The 17,739-nt window shown below is 51.9% G+C and overlaps 4 protein-coding genes across 19 annotated transcripts in view; 1 reads left to right on the top strand and 3 right to left on the bottom strand.

Moving 5' to 3' along the window:
* The window catches only part of SRA1 (steroid receptor RNA activator 1), an 8,423-nt gene extending 6,286 nt beyond the window's left edge, over positions 1-2,137 (bottom strand). Inside the window, exons 1-2 of the mRNA XM_023194954.1 lie at positions 1,258-2,137; positions 977-1,102 (exon numbers count right to left, since the gene is read on the bottom strand). Of these exons, the coding sequence (XP_023050722.1) occupies positions 977-1,102; positions 1,258-1,318 (187 nt within the window). The 5' untranslated portion in view covers positions 1,319-2,137. The remainder of the gene's footprint in view (positions 1-976; positions 1,103-1,257) is intronic.
* Positions 2,095-8,421, bottom strand: APBB3 (amyloid beta precursor protein binding family B member 3). 3 transcript variants are annotated; one of them, XM_023194823.1, is made up of 13 exons: positions 8,014-8,200; positions 7,567-7,730; positions 7,409-7,485; positions 6,483-6,543; positions 6,173-6,319; positions 5,920-6,047; positions 5,666-5,671; positions 5,409-5,544; positions 5,187-5,271; positions 4,840-4,923; positions 4,461-4,576; positions 4,135-4,326; positions 2,095-2,648 (listed from the first exon to the last, which is right to left on the bottom strand). In XM_023194823.1, exons 1-13 carry the CDS (start codon positions 8,060-8,062, stop codon positions 2,412-2,414), a joined length of 1,482 nt encoding a protein of 493 aa, XP_023050591.1. In that variant the 5' UTR covers positions 8,063-8,200; the 3' UTR covers positions 2,095-2,411. The 3 variants fall into 3 exon arrangements, with proteins under 3 accessions (XP_023050591.1, XP_023050575.1, XP_023050584.1); XM_023194807.1 differs by lacking the exon at positions 5,666-5,671 and having other exon boundaries at positions 5,409-5,523; positions 8,014-8,421; XM_023194816.1 differs by lacking the exons at positions 4,135-4,326; positions 5,666-5,671 and having other exon boundaries at positions 5,409-5,523.
* Positions 8,382-12,911, top strand: SLC35A4 (solute carrier family 35 member A4). The gene is made up of 3 exons (XM_023194934.1): positions 8,382-8,675; positions 9,671-9,769; positions 10,369-12,911. The coding sequence occupies exon 3, from the start codon at positions 10,974-10,976 to the stop codon at positions 11,946-11,948; it is 975 nt and encodes a 324-aa protein (XP_023050702.1). The 5' UTR covers positions 8,382-8,675; positions 9,671-9,769; positions 10,369-10,973; the 3' UTR covers positions 11,949-12,911.
* Positions 11,989-17,739, bottom strand: part of LOC111528163 — a 25,880-nt gene continuing 20,129 nt past the window's right edge. For 6 of the 14 annotated variants that reach the window (XM_023194835.1, XM_023194892.1, XM_023194922.1 and 3 more), the window contains 6 exons: positions 16,114-16,168; positions 15,964-16,034; positions 15,386-15,562; positions 14,422-14,580; positions 14,075-14,343; positions 11,989-12,126 (listed from right to left, as the gene is read on the bottom strand). In XM_023194835.1, coding sequence (XP_023050603.1) covers positions 14,182-14,343; positions 14,422-14,580; positions 15,386-15,562; positions 15,964-16,034; positions 16,114-16,168 — 624 coding nt within the window. In that variant the 3' untranslated portion in view covers positions 11,989-12,126; positions 14,075-14,181. Of the gene's footprint in view, positions 12,127-14,074; positions 14,344-14,421; positions 14,636-15,385; positions 15,563-15,963; positions 16,035-16,113; positions 16,169-17,739 lie in introns of those variants that run through there. The other 8 variants (XM_023194844.1, XM_023194883.1, XM_023194849.1 and 5 more) reach the window with 7 other exon arrangements.

Below are 17,739 nucleotides of genomic sequence, written 5' to 3'. Positions count from 1 at the left end.
CATCTCAAAAAAAAAAAAAAAAGAAACCAAGCCTTGTATCATTCTTCTTCTACAGCAAAAAGGGTGTGGAGAATGGAGGGCCACTGAAAGAACCAAACCTGAGCCCCTTTATGGGGGCCACAGCACAGCCCATTTAATGGCCTGGAAAATTCTCAGGGGGAAAGGTGGCTCTCCTCTACTTTAAACTTTTCAATGGCTTCCAACTTTATGTAGACTAAAATACAAACTCCTTATCCTGGTTTACAAAGCCCACTATCCTAGTTTACAAAGTGGCTGTAGCCAGCCACTCTGTATTTCATCAGTCTCTGAATTGGCCAAACTTATTCCTTTTGCAGCTGTTTCTTTTGCTTGGAATGCTTTTTGTGCGGCTTAAATATCAGCCCCTCAGACACCTCGTTACCCAGTCATATTACATCACCGCTTATTTTTCTGTAGCACCCTCACCACTATTTAATCTTTCAGCCCATCTCCAGTGCTGCAACATGGACTCCCTGAAAGCAGAGATCTTTTTTCTCACTGCTGTCTAGTTGGCCCTTAAGCAGTGCCTGACTTATAGTAAGTGCTCAGTAAATAACAGTGATTAAATGAATGAAAAACTGTGAAGTCTGATGATTATCATATACCTAAGTGAAGACAGAATGGACAAACGAATATACCACTATGAGGTTCTGGGAAGAGGTATAGGTTAACAAAGATAAATAACTTGAGGATTAAAACTATATTAAAAGCCACGGGTCTGGATGAGATCACCTAGGATGAAAAAATAGAGTCTTTTTAAATCAATACACCATTTATTAACCTGAGCAGCAGAGAACGGGCTCGGAAAAGCACCTGCCCTGAGACCTTTACTGGAGCCCCATAACCTATCTCCATAAGAAGCCCTCGGGGAAGAGAAAAAAGCCTTCCAAGACAGGCTTATCTCTTACACCCCCCACCCCATTCCCCGTCGGTCTCCGAGCACAGGGGCCCCACGCACCTCTGGGGGATCCATCCTGGGGTGCGGCGACCCTCTTGGTGAGCAGCGAGCGCCTGTGTCCGCTGACCTGGGTCTGCAGCCCGTATGAGAACTGCGGCGGGTCGTTCCAGCCGCGCTCCTTGTTGCCTGCGGAGGCGAGGGATGTGTGAAGCGAGCCTGGAACTCCACTGATAGTTCATATTGGGGCTGGGGGAGACAGAGGGTCCAGACTCCGCGCCGCAACCGCCCCCAGCCTAGGCCGGGGCGAGGACCTAGTGCCCTAGCCAGTCGGCCGCGCTCACCCGGCTTCACGTACAGCTCTGCCATCTCCACTTCCGCTTGGCCAGCGGGGCAGCGCGTCATTTCCGGGACGGTCGCTCACAGTTGAGCCGCGTCCCAGGCCAGGCGGGTTGCCGGGAGCCCTGAAGGATGGGTGCTCTTTCACAGCCGTCGGGAGCTGCTGTGGGGACCCTGCGGCAACTCCCTAAGACTCGAAGGCTCCATCTAATGAACCATCAGGGCCCTGGTCACAAGGCACCAAAGGAGGTTGTTGTCCAGGAGCCAGCGCTCTAGGAGCCCTCATCCTCTCAGGAGCAAGTTCGAACAACCAGAAGCTCCTGCCCCGCATACGCCCCGCTGTGATCTAGCCAGGTTGACTTCTACAGCCTCCTCTTGCATTGCCCTGCACAATCTCCACATTCACGTCCGGTAGCCTCACTAGTACTCATCTTCCTTCAGTTCTCAGCTCAGATGTCAGTTCTTCAGGAAGCCTTCTGGAATGTCTCAGGCCAGGTTAAGTGTCTTACTTGAGCTCCCACAACCCTACAACCCTCTAAGATTTCCTAGTTATATTACATCACATCTTCTGTCTTATTTGACTCTTGTTCATTTCCCTGTCTGACAGTCTCAGAAGGTGGGACCTTGTCTATTTTATTACATCCCCAGTGCCCAGCTTAGTGCCTGGCACAGGGAACTCCTTCGAAAATATGTTTGTTGAATGAATGAAGTCAGATCTCCATCACACCCATGCTGTCATGTGACTACAGAGCCACCAACATCAAGCACAGACACAAAGACGCTCATCTCACACAGGCTGTTAACCCCCAGCCCTGTCCCAGGCCCAATATACTCACATCCAGTGAGGTCACTGAGGGATTTTTATTTGCACTGATTTTGCTAGAAAGTGTTACTGAGGTAGAGCCAACTGTCCAGGGTTGGACAGGGGCAAGGAACACAAGGACCCAAGGAAAGGGAAGCTAGGGTCCTACATTGTGGTGCAGTGCCTCCCAGTCATCCATATAAACAATAAATTGGGCAATAAACAGACGGTGGACAAGGATCAGAGGGACAGGCAGAGAAGGCTTCAAGGGGTGACAGGCTATAGGCCTTGAGGAATAAAAGGGTACAGAGTTAGGCATGGACCCAGAGCCTCCTTCCCTAGCCTTCCCAGATAAGTTTAGGGCATGTGGAGCAGAGAGGGTTTCAGCCGGAAGGCATCAAGAAAAGAGAAGACACCCCGCTTTCGAGGGGTTGCCCCTGCACCGCCAACCCCTCCTTTGAGCAGGGGGAGGGGCAGGGGACCTCCTGGGGAATCCATGGAGCTGGTCCGCTTGAGCCGCAGGCGGGCACGGGCCTGGGCACCCCAGGCCTTGCCTCGAGCTGCAGAGGCCACAAGACACTTCTGGTACTGAACCTAGGGAGAAGGGGAATGTGAGGATCCAGCTACTTTCTGCCCCTAGACTCCCTGAAAGCTTCTGCTGGACAGGGAACTGGCCAAAGCTTCTGTCTGATAACAAGGTTGGTAGTCGGCCACATGTGGAGTTTCTAGAGCATTCCCAGGTAGCTCAATAACAAAATCATAAAACTGTATCAGACACTTAAGGAGGGCGGGCTGGACACTGCTAAGTGCTTTGTATAATTCAGTTATTTATGAGGGGTTATTATCCCTGTTTTGCAAATGAGGAAATTGAGATTCAGAGAGTATATGACTTGCCCAAGGTCACACAGCCAGAGAAAGGCAGAAATGGCATTCAAACCTAGTTCTCTGATTGCAGAGCCTGAACTCTTAATTACATGTACCACTATGTTGGCTCTTTTCCATCTCTCACTGGTAGGGACTAGTCCCTGGCCAAGCAGATTCCCTAGTTGAGGGTAAGGGTGTACAACTCAAACTCCAGCCCCAATGCAACTGCTCCCAGTCATCTCATCTGAATGGCTCAAAGGCGTCCTAATTGGTCTTCCTACCTCCTCTCATGTCCTCCAAATCTTTACCCATACTATAGCTTAAGTGGTCATCCTAATACATAACCCTGACTTCACTGTGGGGCTTCAGTGATTCCCAGTGCCTCCAGATAAACTCATCACCCTGACCTATGAGGTCCCCCATAACCTGGCTTCTGTCATTCTCTCTGATCTCACCTCTTACTACATCCCCCTTGCATGCCAGATACACTAGATTCTTTCAGATACTCTCATCCACTAATATCTCTCACCTTCACAGCTAAGGTTCCCTGTGCTTGATACACCTGCCCAACTCCCCTTCCCCTGGCTAACTTCCCTCTTGGACTGTCAGTTTTCTATCACCTCTTACAGGTAGCCTTCCTGACCCCTAAAGGGGCCACCTCTTCCATTAACCAGTGGTGTACAACTTATTTCTGGTCTATCTTGACTCTATCCTAAGTGTTTTGTGAAGGCAAGGGCTGTGCCCTCTATAGCACTAAATTCTCAGGGTCAACTATGGTGCCTGGGACCCTGTAGGCACTCATATTTGTTGAATGAATGAGCAAACTGAACTAACAAAGTATAAGCAACCCACACTCAAATGCCCACAGATGCCAGGAAATAAACCTAAATGGGACAAACAGGAACAATGCCAACTCTTTAGGGCACAGCTTCTGCACAACTCTGGCTGCATGCTGACATTTACACGTGTGAACTGAGTGCCAGAGCTCTTGATATTTTAAGAAAAACAATAGCGATTATTATGTAAAATGTCCTGGCCTTTAAGTATTGGCAACTAATTAAAACTTACTAAAAACAACATGAGGGCCAAAACATTAATGATGCAGAATCAGCCCAGGTTTGTGATCTCTAAAGAGGCTGCCGACCCTGAGCCCCAGTAAACAGCGGAGAAGCAGCTGCAGGGCAATCCCACCCACCCATTCCCACCCATGACTCACCATACAGGCAGCCTGCACAGCTTCAGAGAGTCCCCCTGCATGGGGCTGGCACCAGAAGGCTGCGCACTGGAAGCTCTGACGGCCCAGGTCAGCGATGAGGCCAAAGGTGTGTGGGTCGCGGCCAACACCAATAAATGTCACAAGGCGCACAGGGCACTGCCACAATGGCTCCTCCTCTGTACTGGCCTCTGCCTGCCCACACCAGGCCTAGTCACTAGAGGGCCAAGCACTGGCCAGACCCACTGAACTTTTCCGGCAGCAAGCAGTGACCCCTCAGCATCCCTGCTCACCCCTCCAAAGCCCCCAACTTCACCCTCTTCTGGTACCTGAATGGGGTGTGCAGTCATGAGAGAGTCAGACACACTGAGCATGGTTGGGACCCAGGCATTCCGGTCCCCCCTGGTGGTGAGGGTACCAATGGCCTCGTTCAGCACATCCATGCCTGGAGGAACATGCCCAGTGCGTCTCCCAGTTGTAAAAGAAAGAGTCTTCAGGGAGTGTCTAGCCCCCTCTCACTGACTTGGGATTCAGAGATAGGGAATAGGATAGTTGGGGCAAGGCTTAGAATTCTGAGTTGGGAAGGCTGGTAGATCCCAGGCCATAACAAGGCCATGGGAGGACTCTGAGAAATGGTAGTGGGCCCCACCTCACTCACCTTCCCCTTGCCTCACACAGCCCACCATATGCAGCCCCCTCAGTCCTCACCCATGGCTTTGGTGACTGGCAGTGTCCCCATGTACAGTGCTTCATACTTCTGAGCAGCTTGGCTTACTGCATCCAGCAGCTCCACTGAAATATACACACCAAGTCAGCCTGGCAGCTCTCTCAATTACCATTTTCCCCACCCTTCTGAATGGCCAGGACTCAGGTCAGAGCTGGTGCTGGTAGAAGAAAAGGCTCATAGATGCTCCTCCAACTCGTGGCTTGGGATACCTGAGACCAGACACCTCCAAAATTTATCCACAGAAGTACTAAATAACCAGAAATTGCCCCCCCCACAAAGCGGCACCAAAGCAGCCCAATGCAGCAATGTGGGACTCCCCTTCCCATACCTTGCCGTGGCAGGTCTTCAGGGGAGATGGGGTCTGGAGAGCAGCAAGAGGCATCACCACTGACCCCTACTCGCTCTGACAAGATCTAAAACACAATGAAGCCAGCATGAGCCACAGGGAGAGAGGGGAATTAGGGTAAAAGGGCCAATACCACCCCAACTACCTTGGAAGCTTCAGACCCAACCCCTTACCCACAATCCCTGCCCCACCCCTGACCCTTACCTGGGCACAAAGCCCATGTAGGGCACTGGCAATGACCTTGGCAGGGACATCACAGCGAAACACATGGCACTTGAGCATACAGCTATCTTTGTCACTTGCCACAAAAGCGAAGTCCCTAGCAGGGGCAGAGATGGGGCTGGGGTAGAGGCTGGTTAGAGGCAGGAGCCTGCAGGAGGCTGGAAAGTCAGGCTAGGGATATGGCAGGGATGGAGTATGGAGGTCAGGAATGGGGCTCAGGATACCTGGTTTTCACTTACCTGTCACTGTTCCGGAAGCATGTGGGAGCACAGAAGGGAATCAGCCCAGCCTGTCGGACTCTCCCCCATTTGTCCCTGCTGAGCTGGGCCCACCCTCCCCAACCAGGGCTGGACCAGGCAGGGGAAGCAGTCCTGGGTCCACATCAGAGGATCTGTGTCCAGGGTTCAAGTACTGGTGATCAGCATCAGTGGGGATCACAGCCTGCAGCAGGGAGGGAGACGAGCTCTCGCTTGGGGGATGGAGGCATCCTCACCGGCCCTTGGAGCTCCCCACGCCCCACACACGGATGTGCACCAGAGGCTGGCAGTGGATCAGACTGTGGTCCAGGGGATTCACTAGGCTCATGGCATCCTTCTTCAGGATCATCAGCATGTTCTGGCCCTGCCAAGGACAGAGGTCAGCTCAGAGCTCAGATAAAGGTCACTGCCATGAGAAATAGGCAATTCAGGGACAGCTACCTCTGCTGGGCCCTGGGCCCAACCCACTGAGGGTCCGAGCCAACTCACCTCACCCCAAGCACCATCTAGAGGCTGGCTCCAGCTGCGGGTCTGGGCCAGCTGTTGGATGCAGTTATTGACTGCAATACTGCTCTTCCCCGGTGCCAGGTCCTCTTCAGGTACCTCTACCCAGCCCAGAGAGCGTACTGCAAAGCACTGACAAGTTGGGGAAAGGGTCAGGAATGAATAAGGATGGAGCAGGGTGGCAGGTGCCACAATACAAACTCCCTATCTTCACCCTTGATCACCTCTGCTCAGTCCAATCCCACCCTTGTCTTTCCCTTGGGACCTCCCAATGCCCTCAGGTCCAAGTCACTACCTTAGCCCCTGGCTCCATGTTCTGGATGTAGGATTCCTCACCACACCAGGACAGAGAGTTACTGAAACAGAGCAGAGGTGTTAAGAGGACCACATTTCCTACAGTAGGGACACTGGTGAGGCCTAGACTAATTGATAAGCACAGGATGAGGGGCAAGACCCAGAATATAGCACCAGAAATATAAAAACAGAGCAGGGTAGAGCCCAGGACATATTAACGTAACATAAAGTGTGACTTACAATTTGAGGGAAAATTCAGGACACAACCCAGACACAGGACATAGAATAAAAGTCACAAGGCTGGGTGCGTTGGCTCACGCCTGTAATCTCAGCACTTTGGGAGGCTGAGATGGGTAGATCACGAGGTCAGGATATCGAGACCATCCTGGCCAACATGGTGAAACCCCATCTCTACTAAAAATACAAAAATTAGCCAGGCATGGTGGCATGTGCCTGTAGTTTCAGCTACTCAGGAGGCTAAGGGAGGAGAGTCACTTGAACCTGGGAGGCGGAGGTTGCAGTGAGCCAAGATCGTGCCACTGCACTCCAACCTGGGCGACAGAGTGAGACTCCATCTCAAAAAATAAAAAATAAAAGTCACAAAATGGAGCAGGGTTCAATATGTGGACCAGAACCCCAAAGTGGGACAAGAGATCCTAGAACAGAGGACCTAATGGCCAAGGTCTAGAACATGATAAGTTAGGACCAAGAATATGAAAAACATGTAGCTACAAACAAGAGTTTAGAACAAGGCATAAAACTCAAAATACTGACAGTTAAGAACTTGGGACAGAGCCAAGAACACAACAGAACCCAAAACATGTAACAGAATCCAAAACCTGGGCTGGAAAGCAGACCATGGGTCCAGCTGCGTTTTTGAACACCATGGAATCCCAAGCCTTTCATTTTGCCTGGGCCACCCGTTACCTCCGGTCCAGTGAGCTCTCCAGGCTGGAAAAGGATCTCCCTTTGAGGGGCCGCAGTCCCCAAATCCTCTCCGTTCCCTGTAGAGTGGTGGTTAGTCAGTGTAACAGCAGACCTAGGTCCACACACGGGCTCAGACCTCCTCCTCACACTCCACCTACCGTGCCTGGGTCCTCCGCATCTCCTAGTTCCCAGGCTGGGCGCTGCCACTGGGTGCTACCGCTGGGTACATGCCAATAGTAAGTACCTGCAGCATCGTGGATCTTCCTCCAGCCAGGAGGCAAGCCAGGCTCCCCCTCCAGACTCTGGTCCCCCCACAAGTCATCTACAGGAACACCGGATTAGAGAGGAGGGAGCATATTATTTGTGAGTTCAGAATAACATGCTGTCATAATCCTCTCTCCATCCCCAAAATGGGTCAGTTCTTAGGCTGAAGATCCAAGCTCCTCAATCTTGAAGACATCACATGTAAAGATCGGGTTCATTCGCCCCCTGGTCCCTACACAGAGAGGTATCCCCCACCCTGTCTTTGAGCCCCAGAGTAGTCTTTCGGATTCCCTCGTCCTCCCTAAGCTCCTGGTCTTCCCACCGGGCCCCTCCGTGCACACCATCGCAGTTGACCAGAATGATGGCCAGCATGTAATCCTTGCCCAGCATAACCCCGGCCGCTCCCCGCCAGCCTCTGCTGGCCCGCACTCTCAGTCCAGCGCGACCTCCGGAGCTATTGTGCCTGCAAGCCCAGCCTCTCTGCGCCGCAGGCTGCCGGGCCAGCTGGCGCCGCACAAATACGGGGCGGGACACGGGGCGGGACACGGGCCGGTCCCGGGGGAGGGCCTGAGCCTCACAGCCCGCCCAGGTGTGGTGCGTGTAAACGGTCGTCTGGATCCCCGAATGGGTGCGTATTTCCGTGTGCGGGTCTGGGGGTGACCCAAGAACGCCAGCGAAACCGCTGACACCACCGCACGACTATGAAGTCATCAGGCGTCCAAAGACCGACACACCGGACATGCGCCGCGCGCACTCGCGCACGAGTGAGATCATCGCGCCCGGGTAGTGACTGCGCTCACCTGCAGCCTGAGACTCGACAGGAGGGGGTCACGTGGAAGTATCTGGGAGAGGCGGGCTCCGCCACTAGGAGAGCGCCTCACCCTTTCCAAAAATGCTCCGGAAGTGCCTTCGCCCTCAGTAAAGATGGCCGGGGCAGTCGGCATGAGGGAGGCGGGGATGCGCCTGCGCAACAAGTTCAGCTGGGAAGATGGCGGATGACAAGGTGAGTGGCCGTGAGGGTGATCTGCAGTCGGGCGTGGTCTTCTCCTTGACCTTTTTAGTTGCGGGGAGAAGGGACTCTGGAGCGGCTCAGGAGTGAGGATGTCCCTTATTTCTTCTGAGGCTGCTGTCAGCTGCCTCAACAGTGTGGAGTGGTGTGGGGAGAGCATTCGGCGAGGTGGGAGGAGCCGTGGATCCCCCAGATGTACCCTCCTGGGAACCATCACGAACCCCACTTACTAGCACAGACTCAAAAACATTCACCCTTAAACACTCCTCACTTTACCCTATTCCCTAGTTCCCGAAATTTTCTTCCCAGTGACACGATGTTTCCAATTACACGGACACTCACACCACCCTCATTCAAACACTCCCTTGCATACACTCTGAATTTCATACTTACATGCGATCAAAATCACTCAGTCCATTTACTTACGCACTTGCCGACAGTCTTTTTTGTCATTCTCACTCACATCCAGTCACTCACATTCAGTTTGGGATGGCCTTGGGAAGAAAGAGGTAAAGCCCATCCAGGAACCAAGACAATCAAATTGTCCAGGAAACTGCCTCGGTCCATTACTCACCATTGGTCTACAAGCTCAGCATTACCCACACATTTACTAAATGTCAGGCACTAGAACATAGTAGCCAAGACAGACTGGTCATGACTTTCGAGCTCATAATGGAGTCAGTAGTGCTTTCCTGATGGACCGGTCCCTAGCTGTCCCTCCTGCCTTTCCTACATACTGCTTGCTATGTAAAATTCTTGTTGAGGTTGATGTAAGTTACTGGTTCAGATTCCATCTGTCAGTCCCTTCCTGGCCCTCATTTGAATTCTGTGCTTTTCAATGCTTTTCTTCCTTTGCCACTGCCATCTCAGGAAGCTTTTATAGGAAAAGGTCTTTCTGGCTCACCCCATCCCCTCCCAATTCCCAGCTTCTGATGGAATTGAGCAAGGGGTGGGGCTGAGTCAGACTGCTGGAGTCTCGCTTGTCCTAGGATTCTCTGCCTAAGCTTAAGGACCTGGCATTTCTCAAGAACCAGCTGGAACACCTGCAGCGGCGTGTGGAAGACGAAGTCAACAGTGGAGTGGGCCAGGTAAGGACTGTCCCACCCCACCCCTGCCTTAGGCTTTATTGCCCAACATGCTCTTGAGAGTGTTAAATGAATGGTAGAGATTTATTCAGCAAATGATTATTGAGGGCCTGTTCTCAGGCTTCCTGAGGACAATTTTTCTGAATGGCACATGAACTAATATCTTAAGTAGAGGTTAAGTAGGTGAAGAGGGGAGGAAAGAACATTCCAGGCAAATAGAACAGCATATGTAAAAGCCTTGTGATAGGAGGTAGCATTATAAACATGAGGGGTGAAAGGAGGTCCATTTGGCTACAGTAGTTGGGGAGCATGCTAGGAAATGAAGCTGGAGAAACCTGCAGGGCTAGGAGCATCTCTGACCTTGGGTGGCAGTGGAGTTTCATGGTTGGAGCTTTCTGACCCCAGGGTTCTGAGATTGTGTGATCAGAACTGCTAGGTTCTTTTTCTGGCCCCAGAACCTTCGGAAAAATCTGGAGAAAATACCACGGTTCTCCAGGGTGAGGAGGAGCTGGTGGTGGAATTCTGTAATCCCAGCTTGAGTAGCCCCTGGACAGAGTCAGGGAAGAGCCTAGCTAAGTTTCCTTCTGCATTTTTCTCTGCAGGATGGCTCGCTGTTGTCTTCTCCGTTCCTCAAGGGATTCCTGGCTGGCTATGTGGTGGCCAAACTGAGGGCATCAGCAGTATTGGGCTTTGCTGTGGGCACCTGCACTGGCATCTATGTGGCTCAGGCATATGCTGTGCCCAATGTGGAGAAGACATTAAGGGACTATTTGCAGTCGCTACGCAAGGGGCCGGACTAGCTCCAGGTGCCATGGAAGAGGCAGGATGAGCAGCTCAGCCTTCAGGTGGAGACACTTTATCTGAATTCCCCAGCTGTCATCCATTTGCTCTCTCCAACTTTCCTGCCACCTTCATCCTTGCCTCCCTTCCTGCAGATTGTGAACAGTAGTTCCTCAGCCTGCACCCTGGATTCCTTCTTCCCCTTCCTAACTTCATGGGACTGGCCCCAAGATTGTGACTTCAAGGACTACCAGCCCCTCACTCTTCAAGCCCTGACTGTGGGGTTGGTAGATGCCTCCGATCCTCAGTATTCTCTCTGGCAATGTTCCACAGGTCCTCCTTCCTGGGAGCTGGCTCCGTAACTTGATTTACCCCAAACGTGTTGCAATCCCTGCTGCCCCTTAGTCACCCAGGGTCTGGTGTGGGTATGAGTGTAGAGGATGGGGGTATGCCGGGCCTGGGCCGTCCCAGGCAGGCCCGCTGGACCCTGATGCTACTCCTATCCACTGCCATGTATGGTGCCCACGCCCCATTGCTGGCACTGTGCCATGTGGACGGCCGAGTGCCCTTCCGGCCCTCCTCAGCCGTGCTGCTGACTGAGCTGACCAAGCTACTGTTATGCGCCTTCTCCCTTCTGATAGGCTGGCAAGCATGGCCCCAGGGGGCCCCACCCTGGCGCCAGGCTGCTCCCTTCGCACTATCAGCCCTGCTCTATGGCGCTAACAACAACCTAGTGATCTATCTTCAGCGTTACATGGACCCCAGCACCTACCAAGTGCTGAGCAATCTCAAGATTGGAAGCACGGCTGTGCTCTACTGCCTCTGCCTCCGGCACCGCCTCTCTGTGCGTCAGGCTTTAGCTCTGCTGCTGCTGATGGCTGCGGGGGCCTGCTGTGCAGCAGGGGGCCTTCAGGTGCCTGGGAACACCCTTCCCAGTCCCTCTCCAGCAGCTGCCGCCAGCCCCATGCCCCTGCATATCACTCCGCTGGGCCTCCTGCTCCTCATCGTGTACTGCCTCATCTCAGGCTTGTCTTCAGTGTACACAGAGCTGCTCATGAAGCGACAGCGGCTGCCCCTGGCACTTCAGAACCTCTTCCTCTACACTTTTGGTGTGCTCCTGAATCTAGGTCTGCATGCTGGAGGCGGCCCTGGCCCAGGCCTTCTGGAAGGTTTCTCAGGATGGGCAGCACTCGTGGTGCTGAGCCAGGCACTAAATGGACTGCTCATGTCCGCTGTCATGAAGCACGGCAGCAGCATCACACGCCTCTTTGTGGTGTCCTGCTCACTGGTGGTCAACGCCGTGCTCTCAGCAGTCCTGCTACGGCTGCAGCTCACAGCCGCCTTCTTCCTGGCCACATTACTCATTGGCCTGGCCATGCGCCTGTACTATGGTAGCCGCTAGTCCCTGACAACTTCCACCCTGATTCTGGAACCTGTAGATTGGGCGCCTCCACCAGACCCCTATCCCAGCCTTCCTCCCCCTCCCATCAGCAGCCCTGTAACAAGTGCCTTGTGAGAAAAGCTGGAGAAGTGAGAGCCGCCAGGTTATTCTCTGGAGATCGGTGGATGAAGGGGTACCCCTAGGAGATGTGAAGAATGAGTTTGGTTAAGGAAATGCTTACCATCCCCCACCCCAACCAAGTTCTTCCAGACTAAAGAATTAAGGTAACATCAATACCTAGGCCTGAGAAATGACCCCATCCTTGTTGGGCAACTCCCTGCCTTGTCCTGCATGAACAGAGTTGATGAAAGTGGGGTGTGGGCAACAAGTGACTTTCCTTGCCTACTTTAGTCACCCAACAGTGGCTACTGCCTACAGTAGCCACTGGAGCTGGCTACTCCAGCCCAGCCATAGTGCATGACTCTTCCATAGGGGATACCCACTTTCATGCAAGAAGGCCCTGTTGCCACCGATTATACAACCATTACCCCAGCCACTTCGACAATCTCCCCCAGTTCCAGCAATGCCTGGAGACATGCTCCCTGCCCCTTCCACAGTGCTGCTCCCCACACCTAGCCTTTGTTCTGGAAACCCCAGAGAGGGCTGGGCTTGACTCATCTCAGGGAATGTAGCCCCTGGGCCCTGGCTTAAGGCGACACTCCTGACCTCTCTGTTCACTCTGAGGGCCGTCTTGAAGCCTTCTACCCACTCTGAGGCTCCTGGGAGGTACCATGCTTCCCACTCTGGGTCCTGCCCCTGCCTAACAGTCTCCCAGCTCCCAACAGCCTGGGGAAGCTCTGCACAGAGTGACCTGAGACCAGGTACAGGAAACCTGTAGCTCAATCAGTGTCTCTTTAACTGCATAAGCAATAAGGTCTTAATAAAGTTTTCTAGGCTGTAGGGTGGTTCCTGCAACCACAGCCACGACTGTCTTGTGTCTTCTGTCTAACAATTTTGTTCTTCTGGGGTCCTGAGTATCTTAATTCTGGGGTAACTTTTATTTTATTTTATTTTATTTTATTTATTTATTTTTGAGACGGAAGTCTCGCTCTTTCACCCAGGCCAGACTGCAGTGGTGCGATCTCTGCTCACTGCAAACTCCGCCTCCCGGGTTCACACCATTCTCCTGCCTCAGCCTCCTGAGTAGCTGGGACTACAGGCGCCCACCACCGCGCCTGGCTAATTTTTTTAGATTTTTAGTAGAGACAGGGTTTCACTGTGTTAGCCAGGATGGTCTCAATCTCCTGACCTTGTGATCCGCCCGCCTCAGCCTCCCAAAGTGCTGGGATTACAGGCGTGAGCCACCACGGTTGGCCTGGGGTAACTTTTAGACTAAGAAAAAATTGTTTTCTCCAAGTTGTTGCCAGTGGCATTATTTTCTGTGAGAGTTCCATGGAGCTGAGACATTTCCCTGTCACAGAGCTTTTGAAATTTCCCTGGAGCACAAAACTTGGGCCCAGGGGAATGCGGAGGGAGTTTTGGGAACAGCAGGTTCTGGGCTCAGCAGGACAAACTAGACTCTAGGCCAAAAAACTCTTAAGAAATACGATGTGGTTTCGGTTTTCATTTCCTCTGGTTCCCTCACAGACAATTCCTGCCTGTCATCTGTCTTAAAATCATGGCCAGGGGAATGTCAGGCCCTGATTCTATGATAGAATATGTGGTGAGTTTCTAAAAAAAGCAAAGGTGGGTGGGGATGGGGGGGCACCTAGGCCTATCTCAGACCTCTTAAAGCAGAATCTTAGGGAGTAGTGTTTGGGAATCTTTTTCTTCTTTCTCTTAAGCTTCCTAGGTAGTTCTGATGCACCCAGAAGCTTGTAAGCCACTACTGTGCAGTGTAGAACTATGGACAGACTTGAACTTAAATTCTGGCTCCTCCACTTAGCTGACTGTTCTTGGGCAGTTACTGAACCTCTTCTGGCTTTAGTTGCCTTACCCCTGAAATGAGGATCAAATGGTACCTACTATATGTGGTAACTGGAGAGGCTAAATAAAATAATATTAGGCACTTAGTAAGGACTGGAACAATGAGACATGGTTCGTGTTATTAATTATCCATGATGAGGATCAGCTTGGTTTTGTCTCACCTTTCTCTCCCTTCTAGGACTTTCCAGAATGAGGAGACAGGAAACTTCCTCTAAAGGGTTCCTGATCAGGTTTTTCCCCAGGACGGTCCACCATGACTGTCCCCAGCCTAGTCTGCACCCTGCTGAAGTTGCTGGTTCTGAGCTTGGAGCTCCTGATTCTGTGTGGCCAGGTTGATGGCTTCTTCCAGGATGCCTGCTAGCAGGCTGCAGTGACGATGCTCTGTGGTCATGGCCCGCTCCTCCCACTGGCCCTGCCAGGCTCGGAATACCTGTACCCAGATTCAGAGATGCCTGTTACTCAGCCAGCTTTGGAGCCAGCTCAAGGCCTGCCCTCCATCCCCACTAACCTGCAGCACATGGTGTGTCTGAGCTCGAGTGGCCTGCACATGCAGGTCATAGAGGGCTGCCAGGTCCTGCTCTGCCGTGTCCCGCTCTTCCTGAAGGGCGTCCAGCTGGAATCTCAGCACCATCTGTTCCTGCTGCCATCTCTGTCTCTCCTTGCAGGCCTTCAGTGATAACACATACTCTTTGTTGAGTGCCACCTGTGTGCCAGGCTCTGTGCTAAATATTTCAAGTGTATTATTTTATCCAATAACAACCATATGTGGCATTGTCGTCTTACAGATTTGACAACAGTGAATCAGAGAAGTGACCTAACTTGCCCAAATTCTCATGGCTAGTGAAGGTCAGAGCTGACATGGCACATGCCTTTCAATGGTTTGCAACTCTCCTTGGGGTAAAATCCAAAGCCAGAGCTGTGGCACACACTTGTCTCTTTAGCCTTGCTTCTGACTATGCACGTGTTCAGCTCCAGCCAGATTGGAGAATTTGCAGTTTACAGGACCCACTTTGCCATTGCTTCCCCTCTGAACCTTTGCTCTGTTTTGTCTTCTCTGAGAACATGTCACCACTCCACCCACCCCCACCACATACACATGTTATGTTTCTTAATTTGTTCAAATAAGTTGTATCTATGAGTGCCTTGATGTGATGAGCAGTAACTGCCCTTGTGAAGCTCAGTGTCCAGTGAATTCCCCTGGCTGATTTCTGCCTGCCCTTTAAGGCTCAACTTAGATGCCATCTCCTCTGATCCACTCCAGCCTGGATCAGATATGCCTTTTTGGTCCCACATGCCCCTATCTCCCCAGTCCCATCACTTAGCACTGAGAATTGCCTCATCTATCCCTGAGAAGTCTGTGAGGGCCATGAGAGAGAGTATGAACCAGTCGGTTGTAACTGATGATGGATCCCAGCCCTAGCACAGTGCCTGGACCAATTAGAGCCTCAAGTCCTCTATCTGACTCTCCTTACCTCCTCTTCAGCCACCAGGTCTTTGATCTGGTCATCTGCCACCTCCTCCTTCTGTTCCAAATGCTTCAGCTTCTCTGGAATCCAAATTTGGTGCTGCTCCCTCAGTCTCTGCCTCTGGGCCTGGGCCAAGAAGAACTGCAGGGCCACATCTGGTACCTGCTGGGCTCGGTCAGAAGTCTACGTGTGTGCGCAGATTTAGGACCAGAGCCCAGCTTTTCCAATACCTCATCACCAGGGCTGCTGCCAGAACAACATCCGGGACCTAACTGGCCTGGAAGAGCTTGTAGCGTGGGCAGAGACTCAGGAGGCCATGGTGGGGAGAGGAAGGTAGTGGCTCTGCCAAGAGGTGCCATAGTGCCCCTAAGTGATCCTATACCCTTAATCCAGTAAGTAGGAAAACAGTTCCTCCCCATGGCCCTCCCTTAGGGGGCTAGTCACCCTCAGGTCCTTTATTTGTCAAAAGCTTCACATTTCTCCTTGATATTGGGGCAGGATAAGCAGGGGCACATTAGCTGGGCTCTGCAGCTCTTCACTCCCCCTATGGCTTCCAGTCATTCCTGGGGTACATGAGGTATTACCTGTTCCTTAGGGTGCCTGAGAGGATTCTTTTGGTGGAGCCCACACCTTAGAGTTGCCGTTCTTCCTGCCACTAGAGGAAAATGTAATGAATCACACCAAAGGCAGAGAATACCTCCCACTCCTAGCTCATCCCCAAGTCCCAGACCCACCTTGGGGCTCTCCCTCGAGGCATGGGCTCTGGCTTACTGGTGACTCTATCACCTGCTGAGAAGATATTAGAAGTGACCATTCCACACCTTTTCTCCCAGGACAGTGAAGGTTAAGATCAGGGCTTGGAAATCAGACAGATCATGATCCCAGCCCCTCCTCTTCTTAGCTGAATGACCTCGAGCAGGTGACTGGCCTAGTCTCCATGTGCTTCTCTATCAAATCGAGCTGATAAAAGTTGTAGAGAGAATGAAATGAAGTACTGCACCGAAAGCACTTAGCAGTAAGGCTCTTGCTCAATAAATAGGAGCTACCATGCCTGATTCCCAAGCCCCAAGGCTGTAAAAACAAGTTGTAAGCAATTATGAAAAAAGTAGAGAAAGGCCAGAAGAGGCTGGACAGGGACAGGGTTTCAACCACCCCGTGATAAATCATGGAAGACCAGAAAGGCCATGCAGCCTAAGGAGATGAAAGAGCACTAGATTAGGAGTCTAAGGACTTCAGTGTGATTATACTTTTGCTGCTCCTGATTACACCTGTGACCCCAGGCTCACAGGTCTCACATCTTTTCTTTTTCTTTTTTATGACAGAGTCTCGCTGTGTCACCCAGGCTGGAATGCAGTGGTGCAATCTCAGCTCACTTCAACCTGCGCCCCCTGGGTTCAGGTGGCTCTCCCACCTCAGCCTCCTGAGTAACTGAGACTACAGGCATGCGCCACCATGCCTGGCTAATTTTTGTATTTTTGAGTAGAGATGGGGTTTCACCTTGTTGGCCAGGCTGGTCTTGAACTCCTGGCCTCAGGTGATCTGCCCATCTCAGCCTCCCCAAGTGCTGGGATTACAGGTGGGAGCCACTGTGCCCAGCCCTCTCACATCTTTTCTTTTCTCTTTTTTCTTTCTTTTCTTTTTTTTTTTTTTTTTTTTTTTTTGAGATGGAGTTTCACTCTTGATGCCCAGGTTGGAGTCCAATGGCATGATCTCGGCTCACTGCAACCTCTGCTTCCTGGGTTCAAGTGATCCTCCTGCCTCAGCCTCCCAAGTAGCTGGGACTACAAGCATGCACCACCACACCAGGCTAATTTTTGTATTTTCAGTAGAGACAGGATTTCTCCAAGTTGGCCAGGTTGGTCTCGAACTCCTGACCTCAGGTGATCCGCCCACCTCGGCCTCCCAAAGTGCTGGGATTATAGGCATGAGCCACCATGCTCAGCCTCACGTCTTTTCTTTAAGCCTCAGTTTGCTCACCTGAAAAGGACACAGTGTTCTTTCCTGCTTAAAATACTTCTGTGGCTCACCTGTGACCTTTAAGACAAAGTCCAAACATCTCTGTTTTACAAAGCCCTGTGTGACCTGGCCCCTGCTGTCCTCTCCAGTCCTTCTCTCCTGACTCTCCCTCAAGTTCTGTTCTCCAACAAATTGAGCTGCTTGCACTACCTCAAGGGGACCAAGCACTTTCTTGCCTCTGAGTCTGCCTGTCATTCTCTGCCTTCAGGTTGTTTACTCATCTTTGTTGACCTCCTTCAGGAATCACTTCCTCCATGAAGTCTTCCATCCCTCTCTTGCCAAGGCTGACTTAGATGCCCCACAGAACTCTGTTTATAAGCCTTTCAGAGCACCGATGATGGTGG

Source organism: Piliocolobus tephrosceles, chromosome 4 (assembly GCF_002776525.5).
Source record: "Piliocolobus tephrosceles isolate RC106 chromosome 4, ASM277652v3, whole genome shotgun sequence".
In the NCBI taxonomy this organism is placed as follows: domain Eukaryota; kingdom Metazoa; phylum Chordata; class Mammalia; order Primates; family Cercopithecidae; genus Piliocolobus; species Piliocolobus tephrosceles.
This window is presented reverse-complemented; position numbering and strand designations above follow the sequence as displayed.